The sequence below is a fragment of the Camelus bactrianus genome, chromosome 3, assembly GCF_048773025.1.
Source record: "Camelus bactrianus isolate YW-2024 breed Bactrian camel chromosome 3, ASM4877302v1, whole genome shotgun sequence".
NCBI lineage: Eukaryota > Metazoa > Chordata > Mammalia > Artiodactyla > Camelidae > Camelus > Camelus bactrianus.
Window position 1 is genome coordinate 116,168,467 of NC_133541.1, and position 12,965 is coordinate 116,181,431.

A 12,965-nucleotide genomic window follows, 5' to 3' on the forward strand; every position below is an offset into this window, starting at 1 on the left:
GTATGTGCCCACCCTCTTCCTTCCGACTACGACCTGTGTTCATGCTCAGCCTCTCTGAACCCCAAGACTGCCCACCTGCTTAACACTTTCTCATAGGACAGAGTGTGCCCAAGCCGAAGTTCTCTGCTGTCACCAAAAGCAGCCACATGAAAACCTCCACAGGGACCAGAGACTACCTTAAGGTTGTGGGGTCCCTGGGCTCTCCCACCTCAGTGGCCATCTTTGCTGGAGCACCCGGTTCGGCTTCTATAAATTTGGTGAGTGCACATCTGGTCAGACTCTGCTTCCTGAGCAGATGGTTAGAGGAAGTTGCTAGTTAGGTTTTCAGATCATGACCATAGAATATCATCTTAACATCAGTCGAGACATTTTAGGAAAATATGAGTGGCCAAAGAGGAGACCAAGATAAAATTGGTCCAGCTCCTCTTAGCAACTCCATCCGCAACTCCGTCCCCAACTCCCCTTGCCTGTAACTCAACAAGTTAATGTTTGCTGAAGATACAAAGTGTTGGTATGATTGCCACCTGAATTTATACTCTTTCCTACCTCAGATCCTCTTCTGACGAGATGTAAAAAGACCTGTATACAGTAGGCTAGCATAGACACAACTGTACCAAATTGGTTTTTTTTAGCAGATAAAGGGAAAAGGGTAATCCCCTGCCATGTAGTTGTGTGTGAGGAGACACTGCTTTGTCTTGCGGGGGTTACCAGCCTGCCTGTGACAGCCTTGGCCATAGCCAAGTTATGCAAGGTAAGCCTGGCCTTTCCCACTTCTCTGTATTTCTGAGGAATCTGCTCTTCCATTTCTTCTTAAAAGAGTTCTGCATCTTCTTATGGAGAATTGATAACCCTGCAGTGGACCTTGGTGATTATATGCACGTTAATCCCGGTACCTTGGTTATAGGCTATGGCTGAGAGAGAAGATGAATTTCCCAGTCGGTATGGGATGGTCAAAGTAGGTATAAATGGAACCCCAGGCTTTGCCCTTGAACTTACGATCCCTAATAACCAGCCTGCAGACGCGGGATGCCTTAGCCGTGGGACAGGACTGCAGGAGAGCCTGGTCATCCAGTCTTCCCCCCAGTGCTCCCTTCCTGGCTACACTGCCTTCTCATGCATGTTACCTAACCTGTAGACTTGTTTGCGTTGGAGCACAGATGGGCACTGACCGTTACTTTTAGGACAAGACAGTTATCAAATTTTGTTGCTAATAAGAAATGCACCTGAGCTTGTTTGAGGGAACTGAGGAGGTGACGTAAATGTCATCTAATTCTCTACATTTTGCTGCAAGCAGAAGCGTTTGTGCCTGATCAAAACTCCACTTTCGACAGAGGGAAACCATCTCATGGAAGAAAAGCAACCAGGACCAACCTCCAAGTCCAAGGCAGACCTCGTGCCTTGTCTTCCACTTGTGCAATGATGTCACTTAGGAATGACAAGGTACCTTCTCACTACTGGCCTCATCTTTGTTCTTCCTAGCTGGGGCAAGAGGTTGGGAGACAGAGGATTCATTAAAACGGCAGAGGTTGGTGGCTGCGGTGCGACCAGGAATGCGTCCAACCCCTGGTGTAAAGAAGCAGCTACTTCCTCTCTCCTCTGGTGAGAAATCATTTCAGGTGGCCAGAGCTATCTGAGGCCTAAAAATTTCACCAGATGATGCCTGACATCCAGAGGGGCCGTTTTCAGCACCCTCCCACCTCAGGTTCTCCTTGTCAAGTTAACTCTCTCTCTCAGCTGTGCTGCACATTTTTTAACTAAAATGAAGAGTCTGACACGAATATTGATTCATCGAGTCAAGTTTTTATTATGCACCTGTGAGTTTATGGGAACAATGACAAGGGATCAGAGGAACAGGGGGGACAGATGATTTTCAGTTGTGGGGTCTCTGAACATCCGTGACGAGGTAGAGACGTAGCCCACCTGTCTGCCCAGCCAGCCAGGGAGGGTAAGAAAGGACCAAGCGGGTCGGCTCTCCTGTCTTCTGGAGGAGCCCTCTCCAGCGCCGGTAACCTCACTGGCCGCTTCTGCGTGGGAAGAGCCTGGGATCTGAGCTACATCACCCAGGAAGGTTTCTGAACCCAGGGGCAAGGTGACCTTCTGATTAGTGAGGTGCCTTGGTCAGGTGTGGGTCAATGAGTGGGGGGCTCCCTCAAAATATTTGGTGAGTACTGAACAGACGTACAGCCTCCCCATAGGTCTCAATTCCATTACTTCCCTTTGTCTTATTTATGATACGATTTTATATATAAAATAAACCAAGTAGAGCAGTGTTTCTCTTTTAGACAAATGTTTGAAGTGAGTGGGTTCACAGCCTTCCCCTTAGTGGAATCCTTGGGCAAGAGTGCACAGGTTGGTGGGGGTAAATGTACAAAGAATCTGGCTTATTTGGAATTTTCCACTTCCTTGGCCTTCAGGATTCGTATTTTTCTCTTTTCTTTTGGCAGATCAATCCAAAAGGCAAACTGTTTAGAAACAAAGAGTCCCAACAGTTTTTTCTCGTGTAAGGTATGATTAAATGATTTTATTGCATTTCCTGTTCCTGGGTATACAGACGCATCTACCCCTGCAGAGCAATCGTAAGACCCTGCAACTCTTTCATTGGGTTTGTGGTAGCAGTGCCTCTTACAGTGACAATGAAGTGGGTGACAAAGAGCAAAGGGCCTTGCATTCATGCACCCAGTCTTCCTGCCTGCTGATGGGACCTGACAGACCAACAGAAAACACATGCCTGGTGACTGGCTTTCTGATTCAGCCACTGTTGATTCCACAGCCCCCCTGGTTTCTCTCCACTGAGCCGAGCCAACGTTGCGTCTTCTGGGAACAAGACCATGGTTTTCATTGCTTGAGGTTTCACTACCAATGGTCACTCCCAGTTCAGAATCCCAGGCTATGAACTTTACAGGCTGTCATGCAGAGGACACCCACCCTGGGAGAAGCTTGGGTCTGAATCCTGCTTCCAATGAATTGGGAACAAGCTAACTCGAGTTTGTATTGACTCATCTGTGAATCAGGAATGATATAGCAGCACCTCAGAATTATCTGGTGGTGTGGGCTGGATTGTGTCTCCCCCTTCCCCAAAGTCACACTGAAGTCCTAACCCCAGGATCTCAGAATGTGACCTTATTTGGAAATGGGATCATTGCGGATACAACTAGTTAAAACAGGAAGATACCAGAGCGAAGACCCTAATCCAGTGTGACTGCTGTTTTCATAAAAAGGGCAAATCTGGAGACAGACACGTACACAGGAACATACACAGGAAGGCAGAGACGGGGTGATGCTTCAAGACGCCAAAGAGGATCGATGATTGCTGGCAACCACCAGAAGCTAAAGGAGAGGCATGGAACAGATCCTTCCTTCACAGGGAACCAACCTGGCTGACACCTTGATCTTAGACTTCTGGCTTCCAGAACAGAGACGATGAATTTCTGTGGTTCTAAGCCCCCCAGGTTTTGGTCCTTTGTCACAGCAGCCCTAATGAACCAACAACAGGCACACTAATAATGCATACATAGAACCTGACTTCACCCGCTCAGCTCACCCAAGGAGCCCCTCGTTCACTGGGGCCTGGGCTCCCCTTTCCTAGACAGGACAGAAGCGGAAGGGGGAGCTTAAGTGCCTTCCAAATGGCGGTGACTTCGCTTCTACCCCACAGCCATACACCAGTGACCTTCGGGTTACAGAGGACAGTGTAGAGAGCGTGTTGAAACATAAAATTGGAAGTGTGGGCTTTGCCTTGGATGAGCTCACAATCCCTAATTAAACTACCCGCCATCACAAATGAAAGGTACGACACAGTTGCCCTTCGGCAAGAAGAAACTGTCAAGCCCGCACCAAAGCTTCTGAGCGGGAAAGGGCTATCTGAAAATTGCGACGCGTTCCAGTGGACCAGATGGTGACAGGGACTTGATGACATGGCTTGTTGTGCTTGGCCCTGCTGCCCTTGTGCCCACGGGAAGCACCCTGCCTCACTACCTTCCTCCACGCCCATCAGCCCACCCGCAGCCTCCTGCTGTCAGAGAGAAAGTGCGGTCACCCCCAGGCCTCGGGACGCGGCGGGCCTTCGGACAGGGTGGGGCGGGAGTGTACTGAAAGTGAGTTGGCGAGCGACGGACCTCCACAGGGCCACCGCGGCAGGAGGCGCCCTGGTCCCTCCGCCCGCTTGGGGACCACTGGACTGGGTTCTCCAAGCCCCCAAACCCCAGGCAAGTCCAAGCTGCTGGTGACACGCCCTCCCGGCTTTGGGCACAGCAGAGACAGAACAAATGCTCAGTTGGCCACTATCTCACTTCTACCTGAGAGGAAAGAGCAGGAGGCTGTGGTCTCTGTCCTGGGGAGGAGGCTGGAGCCAGTCCGTCCCAGGCGTGCGCAGGGCGCACTCTGCCCAGGCTGGGGCCGCAGCTGACTCAATAGGAGTTCAGCGCCTGCTTGGACCGGCGTTTCATGTGCAGGCGCTGGTGGCGGAGGAGGTCAGAGTTCTGGAAGAAGCTTTTGACGCAGTACCGGCACTGAAAACGCCGGGGCTTGTCCATGTGAATGTTGCTGCGGTGCCGGGCCAGGTGGTCGTGTCGCTGGAACACCTTCCCGCAGTCACAGCACTGGAAATGCAGCTTGGCCTTGCCCTTGGCCAGCAGGGCGTCGGGCTCCCCGCCCAGGGCCCCTGGTGCCTCCTGCTCTTTCTTCTTCACCACCTCCAGTTTGTCCGGCTGCAGGTGGATCCGCCGGTGGGAGAGCAGGTGGGAGTTGAGGCGGAAGCTCTTCCCGCAGGCGCCGCACCTGAAAGGTTTCTGGGCCTCATGGGACTCCAGGTGCCCGTCTAGGTCCTCGCTGTCGCTGAACAGCTCCCCGCACACCGAGCACTCGTGCGGCTTCTCCAGCTTCCTGCGACTCCGCAGGTGCCGGATGAAGTTGACCCTCCAGCGGAAGATTTTGCCGCAGTTCGGGCACACGTAGGACTTTTTGGAGGAGGCCTGCACCTCGCCTGCTGCCTCGAGGCCGCTCCGGGGGGAGGAGGGGAGGCTGCGCTGCTTCTCCATGGGGCTCCGGGGCTCGTCTGCGCAGTACGAGCCAAGCTGGGAGTCCTCCTCCCCAGAGCTAGACAGGACAATCTCGATGGTCACCTCCTCATCCAGGCTGTTCTCGGGGAACGGCGCACCACCTCCGGCTACCAGAAAGCAAAGTGGAGGTCAGTAGTGCTGCCCCGGCCACGTCCTAGCCCCTGGGAACCCCGCCCAGGGAGGTCCAGCTTGGGTCCAGAAACCCACATTTTTGCAAGCGATCCTCCCCCTGCGTATTACCTCTGGTATAGCCTGTGGGAAGGGAACCCTCAGCACGGGCCACACTGTGCTAGCCCATTCTGGGTACCACTTTCTTGTCTCTGCCTCTTCCCTCCCTTTTATCCTAAGCTCCCAGACCCAGTCCTTTTTTTTTTTTCTTTTCTTTCCTAGCCACTGAAACTCCTCCAAGCTCTAAGAATTTCTATTTGTGTTAAATTAAGTCTTGGCCATCGACACATCACTTCGCAACTGCCTGGCTTAACTAGGCATGGGAAAAAATTCTGTCAGGGCATGTTAAGGGCTCTGAGATAGAAGACGACCCTACATTCTATAAAAAGAGTACCAGGAAGCTGCCAGCTACCATACTTTGGGAACTGAAATGTCCCAGGGGCTGTGCGAAACTGACAACATGCACAGCCCCATTTGCTCCTGCACACAACCTAATACATTATTTGCCACATTATAAACATAGGCAAACTCAGGTGATGTGCCCAAGGGCTCAGGGTTGAAGCAGGGCTGAGCCCTGCTGTGACGTCAGGGCTGTTCAACGGTCCAGGACCACCCAAGGTCATCTCTCCCTCTCAGTGTCGCATCTGAGGCCCACCAGCAGCCACCAGTGGTGATGGGTAGAGGTATTTGGCACTTTATAAATTACACTGAAGCTGGCTCAATGGATCCTGAGTCTGTGATGATGGAGAGCAGTCCGTGGGGAGAAGGTGGGTGAGCACTGGGGAACCAGGTATGAGGGCCTGGCCTACGACCCAGAAGCCCACTGCACAGCTCTCCTCAGGACTGTTTCCTTCCTTTTGTGAAATGTGGGGCTCACGTCTAAGGGGCAGGGGGCAATGCTACCAGGTTCTTCAAGAGACCAGCAGGGCTTCATTGCTGGAGGGAGGAGAGTTCTGGCAAGTTAGGGAAACTAAGGGCAAGTGGAACTGGACAGAGCACGGCAGGAAGACCCAAAGCCACAGAACGCAGGAAAGACACTAGGCTGTGGGCGATTTGTCCATACATCAGAAGACGAGTGTGAGGGGCGCTGGGTAGAACGTGAGACTGCGGAGTGGGAAAGCAAGACTTGAAGATTTAGAAAAATTTCGGTCTATTTATATTGCGAAAAATGAGAAAGTATGTTCTGGAGAGAACACCAAGGGTGGCTGGACAACCATGGATTCAACCATCTCAGAAGCTAGGAATGGAGATGAGAAAATTCAGGAAAGATCTGTAGAGGACCCTCTTGGGACCCTCTTGCCTGACAGCCTGGACCCCTATAAACTGCGTGAGGGGCCAACAATGTTTCTGAGAACGTCATATGAACAGACACACTGACATCCTGGACTTCAAAGGACAGAGACAGGATGACCTGAAGGAAGGCTATCGGACTTCTAGAAAGAACTAGTAGAGCTAATTGGCTGCAAACATGCATTATTCTTGAAGAAAAAGGAAGATGAGCCCCACGGGCAGTTAAGAGGTTGACAGAGCTGTTGCTGCATCTACAGGCCCAGAGGGCGGGCAGAGCACTGAGCAAAGATGACTCCCAAGCCCTAAAATCTAACGGAATCTGCCCTGCTAGGGTTCAGACTCGCTTGGGAGCCGTCAGCCTTCTTTCCCATTTCTCCCTTTTAGAATGAAAATGTCTGCTCTGTGACTGCCTCACTGTTGCATTTTGGAAGCACATAACTTGATGTCTGGTTTCACAGGTTCACAGATGTAAGTGAATGTACCTTGAATCTCACCCAAATCTGATTTAGATGATATTTAGATTAAATTATGGACTCAGAGTTGATGCTGGAATAGATTAGGGGATGTTGGGATAGGGTGAATGTATTTTGCACTTGAGAAGCATGAATTATGGGGGAACAGAGGGTGAACTGTTACATACTGAACTGTATCCCCTTAAAAAGTCATGTTATATGGATCAATGGAATAGAACGGAGAGCCCAGAAATAAACCCACACAACTACAGTCAATCAATCTTTGACAAAGGAGGCAAAAATATACAATGGAGAAAAGACAGTCTCTTCAATAAGTGGTGCTGGGAAAGCTGGTCAGCTACATATAAATCAATGAAATTAAAACATTCCCTCACACCATACACAAAAATAAACTCAAAATGGCTTAAAGACTTAAACATAAGACAGGACACCATAAATCTCCTAGAAGAGAACATAGGCAGTACATCCTCTGACATAAATCGTAGCAATGTTTTCCCAGGTCCATCTCCCAGGGCAATAGAAATAAAAACAAAAATAAACAAATGGGACCTAGTCAAACTTACATAGGTTTTTGCACAGCAAACAAAACCATAAACAAAACAAAAAGACAACCTACAGGTTGGGAGAAAATATTTGCAAACAATGCTATTGACAAGGGTTTAATTTCCAGAATATACAAACAGTTCATACAGCTCAATAAAAGAAAACAAGCAACCCAATCAAAAATGGGCAGAAGACCTAAACAGATACTTATCCAAGGAAGACATACAGATGGCCAACAGGTAAGTAAAAAGATGCTCAATATCGCTAATTATCAGAGAAATGCAAATCAAAACTACAATGAGGTATCACCTCACACTGGTCAGAACAGCCATCATTAAAAAGTCCACAAATGATAAATGCTGGAGAGGGTATGGAGAAGAGGGAACCTCCTACATGGTGGGAATGTAATTTGGTGCAGTCACTATGGAAAACAGTGCCTTAAAAAACTTAGAATAGAGTTACCATATGACCCAGCAATCCCACTCCTGGGATTTGAAAAGATACATGCACCCCAAAGTTCATAGCCGCACTATTTACAATAGCTAAGACATGGAAGTAACCTAAATGTTCATCAACAGAGGACTGGATAAAGAAGTTGTGATATATTTACACAATGGAATACTATACAGCCATTAAAAAGAATGAAATAATGCCATTTGCAGCAGGATGGATGGACCTAGAGATTACCATACTAAGTGAAGTAAGTCAGAGAAAGACAGATATCAAGGATATCACTTATATGTGGAAATCTAAAAAAAAAAATGATACCAATTAAGTTTTTTACAAAACAGAAACAAACTCATAGACCTAGAAAACATACTTATGGTTACCAAAGAGGGAGAGAGAAATTAGGAGTTTGGGATTCACAGACACAAACTACCATATACAGAATGGAGTAACATCAGGGATGCCTCTCAGCTCAGCACTGATAAGTACAAAAGGGTGTGAGGAGGGAGATTGGGGGGAGGGAGCAGAACTGGCTGTTAGGCTAACAGAAGGGAGAACAGGGAAGAGTTACTGGTCTAAGTGCTTTTATATGTATTAAATCATTTAATCCCCAACAATAACTCCACAAGGTGGCTATGGCTCCCATCTCTGACTTACAGGGGAAAATTTAAGAGAGAGAGAGAGAGTTGCCCAAGGTTTCAGGAGAATTGAGCTCAACTGGAAGGGGGTGGTGATGAGTGCGAAAGCCTGTGGCCATGCTGGACCATGGCCAAGGAAGGACCAGTCTGCTGGGTGTGTTCAAAGAGGTTTGCGGGGCAGGCAAAGGCCCATGCCCAGGTGATGGCCAACTCCTCAAGAAGGGCACTGTGACCTGGGAATAAAAGGTCCCCTGTCAGCTGGAGGGGCTAAGGAGAGAAGCAGGGAGAATAGGAAGCTAGACGTGGAGATAGATAGATAGATAGATAGATAGATAGATAGATAGATAGATAGATAGATAGATAGATAGATAGATAGGTTATTAAAAATATATTCTTAAATATTAGGATGGGGAGACTTTCCTAAGCAAGACATAAAATCAAAAAAGAGATGAATTATATTTACAGATTAAAATTACTCTAAAAACTATGTGCCAAAAAGGCATATAAACAAAGTTTAAAAAACAGGAGGAATTATGTGCAAATACACAAGGGACAACAGATTCAAACCTGTAATTTTGAGTTTCTACGAATTCATAGAAAAGGCAAGCTAATGGGGAGCAAAGAACAGTCTGGAGCCCAACCACATGGGTTCAGCTCCTCAGTCTGATACCCTGGGCTGGTGACTTCAGCTCGGGTGCCCAGGCTGCAGAATGGAGACATCATCGTACCCATTATGGGCTGTCTGTGTCTCCCCAAAATTTGTATGTTGAAGCCCTAACTCCCAGTGTGATGGTATGAGGAGGTGAGCCTTTTAGGAGGTAATCAGGTTTCTATGAGGTCTTGAAGGTGAGACCCTTGTGATGGGATCAGTACCCTCATAACAAGAGGAACAGACAAGAGCTCTCTGTCTCCCTGAGGAAGCACCAAGGAAAGATCAGGTGAACACATGGGGAAAGGCAGCCATCTACAAGCCAGGAAGAGAGGCCTCACCACACACCGGGTCTGCAGCTGACTTGATCTTAGGCTTCCCAACCTCCAGAACTGTAGGAACTGAATCTGTTGTTGAATAGAAAATACCTCCATGGTATTCTGCTATGGTAGCCCGTGCTGGCTAAGACAGCGTCTGTCTCAGAAGGTGCCGAGAGGATGCGATGTGTAAAACCACGTGAAGACCTTACACCAGTGCAGTGCTTCGACATTTTAGAGTTAACCAAATGTGAAGGGAAGAAAGGCAAACAAGAAAAAAGGGGCAAAAGACTACTAACTACGCAATTCACAGAGAAAACACGAAAAGATATTCTATCTTAGTGGCAGCATTACAGTGTGCTGGCCGTCTGGACAGACACAAATGGAACTGGCTGGAAGCATCCTTCCTGAGTGTGGGTGTGGGGTGTGGACCCGTCACCTGCTGTCAGAAGGTGTGGGAAGGGCTACCAAATAAAACTGGTGCCTATTCTTGGCAACCCATCGTCTCTCCCTGTTCTCAGATAGCAACCTTTAGCTTCTTGCCATTTCAAAGGAGATTCGGTGTCAGAGCCCAGCAAAGGGAGACTGGAGCTGAAAATTCCTCTGGGGTAATGAACATCCACATTCTAAAAGTATGCTGCCATGGCGGAGAGACATGCTGTGGGCGGGGCAGAAGCCAGAGAGGATTCAAAACGCGTCTTGAGAATGGAGCACTCATCAAGCCTAACTGAGAGTGGGCCACACGTGAGTGATCACCCCGAGCGTGCAGAAGCAGGCTCCCGAGAAAACCAGGGGCGAGCACCTAAGCTTTTAGGGAGGAAGCACTTACTGTCCATCCAGACCTGCGGTCACTTACATAAACGTACAACCCCTCTTGTCTACATAGTACGGGGCGGGGGACGCAAATGGCTGTGACCCTGCGTGGATGTAGGTGGAAATTCCAGAATATTGTGTAAATCTTGCCTCAAAAGGGCATCACAGGTAAAACGGACTGTGCATGAGTCAGTCTTCATAGTTGCAAAAACCTCTATGATACAGTGGGTTTAAGTGACGATCAGAGACTTGAGCATGAGGTTTGGAAGAACTCCTGAACCCAGAGGACATTAAATATGGCGGGATTTTTGTCTTTGCCTCCGGAGGTGGTGATTTTTAACAACATGACTCAGACTCTGAATGGCGGCTACACCTGAGAGCAGCTGGAGTGCACTCTGCAGAGGCGCCCTGCCCCTTTCGGCACCCTGCAGCTTGCTCCTTAGTTCCACTTTGTCCAGGGACTCGGCTCTTCCACGCTCAGGGAGGAAATACGCAAACCCCACACCCTGCCACAACCCACCAGGTACGGCAAGGAGGGGAGGGCTCAGACTGGGGGTTAGCGGGGAGATTCCTAGCAAACAGAACCAGGGCAGGCAGCTGGTAACCCTCCAGGCGCTGCCAGCAGGGATTTTAGAGTTCAATTCCCGAACCTACCACCACCGCCCCCCAGTAGCACAAATGGATATACACACACCACACACATGTATGCATCAACACAACACGTACTTGTGCACACACACACCAGGCACACACACTTTCACAGACACACACATGTACACACACAACACACCAGACACACTATGCACATACACACCACACCACACATGCTGTTACCACATGCATGCACACACATACACAGATGCACACTTAGGCACCACATCACTCCCCAAACTACATGCAAATATGAGCTCACATACACACCATGTACATACACACGCGCAAGCCACACATCACACACATCACACACACACCCACACCCGCCCGGCCCTCCTTTACCTGAGCAGGTGCTCTGAGCAAGCGCTGTCTGCTGGCAGGTCTGGAAGTCGGGAACCTGCAGCTCATCCCGTTTTCTTCTTTCTTCTACCTGGAATGGCTGGAGGCCTGGGAAGTCTTTCCCGAGAAGAAAATGAAAGAATTGATTTTTCCTGCAGCCGCAGCACTACTGGGGAAGGCACCTGAACAGACGCCAGGCTGTGATCCGAGAGCAGGCCTGGGCTCCCGAGAGGGAGGGAGGCCACTCAGTAAATGTTTGTTGAGCATGTGAATTCTGCAGGCAAAATGGGCCAACGCTACGAATGTGGGTTTTGAAGCTAGATCCAGGTTCAGCCCCGTCTACTTGACGGTGGACAAGTGACTGCCAACCCTGTTGTCATTTCCACTTTCTCTGTGCAGACGCTGCCTAAGTGCAGCCTGGACACAGCTTGCTGGGGCAGAGATGGGATGGGAGGCTGGCCACACCAGAGGCCCTGGATGCTTGTTCCAGGTGGGGATGGTGAGCGAAGTCCTGATCTGCTCTGTGCCAGCTTTAGGTCCCAAAGGAGGAGGGGAGTGGGGCTGCTGCCTCTACCATACAAAGGCTTTTCCCCTGAAGGCGCAGGCATCTTGAGGCATTCAGCATGGTAGTTCTGAACACAAGCTCTGGTGACACAGAAAGCTGGGGGTGTGGAGGGTGCCTACATGTGCATCTGTGTATTTCAACTTAGCCCCAGCACCTGTCCGCTTTCCCCACACGACTTGCAGTACGTGGCTGGAAGGAGTAGACAGGTGAGGCGTCCAGAGGCACTGTGCCCAGTGTCCAGCTAAGAGGTGGCATGCCCTCCACCTCTCCTTCCTGACTTTGGAGAGTCCCTGACCTCACTCGTGGAGGGGGCCACTGGGCTGTCGGCACAAGCCAGGTACCACTTATAACAGAGGAGATTTTCCCATCACATCCTAGTCTGTGGTTGGTGGAGTGCAATCCGCACACCTGGCAAAATTAAAACCCCACGTTCTTTCTGTGAGGGATCAGGGAGGAGGCAAGACACATTCTACCAAGACGTGGTCCAGAGGTGACAGAGGGCTGCAGAGAGATGGCACAGGGAGCAGGCCTGCCTCTGGCTGGCGGCAGCCCTCCACCCTGCTCTAGCCGCCCAGTTCTGATGTCATTACTCACCCGAGTAGGACACCTGGGACATGTCCTTCCCCTGGAGGTCCTGCAGCTCTGGAACACGTGGCTCATTCTCCTCTCCCTGGGAGAGACCCAGCTGGGCAGCCGCGTCATCTGTTCACAGGAAAGGGGAGGACACACATTCATCCGTGCTCTGCTCCCCCGGGAAGCCAGGGTAGGAGGAGGGTGGTGACTCTGGGACAGGTCCAGAGGGAGAAGCCAGAGGGGCGCACAATAGGCCATGACATCAACAGGGGCCAGGCAGAGCCACAGAGAAGTGGAAAGTCCAGACAGAGCGAGCAGAAAGAGGGCAGGGGAGGGAGGACGCTGAAGGGCCAGGTGTGGCCTGAGGCATCTTTTAGGCTTATTAGTTTAAAAACCAGCTATAAAGAGAGCCTTCGGATAGGAATGACAGAAGAAAAGC

General features: G+C 50.0%; 1 protein-coding gene across 2 annotated transcripts in view; it reads right to left on the reverse strand.

Moving 5' to 3' along the window:
- Positions 1-1,780: 1,780 nt before the first annotated feature.
- The window catches only part of ZNF496 (zinc finger protein 496), a 33,041-nt gene continuing 21,856 nt past the window's right edge, over positions 1,781-12,965 (reverse strand). For both annotated transcript variants that reach the window (XM_074361045.1, XM_074361044.1), the window contains exons 8-10: positions 12,548-12,655; positions 11,392-11,505; positions 1,781-5,164 (exon numbers count right to left, since the gene is read on the reverse strand). In XM_074361045.1, coding sequence (XP_074217146.1) covers positions 4,407-5,164; positions 11,392-11,505; positions 12,548-12,655 — 980 coding nt within the window. In that variant the 3' untranslated portion in view covers positions 1,781-4,406. The remainder of the gene's footprint in view (positions 5,165-11,391; positions 11,506-12,547; positions 12,656-12,965) is intronic.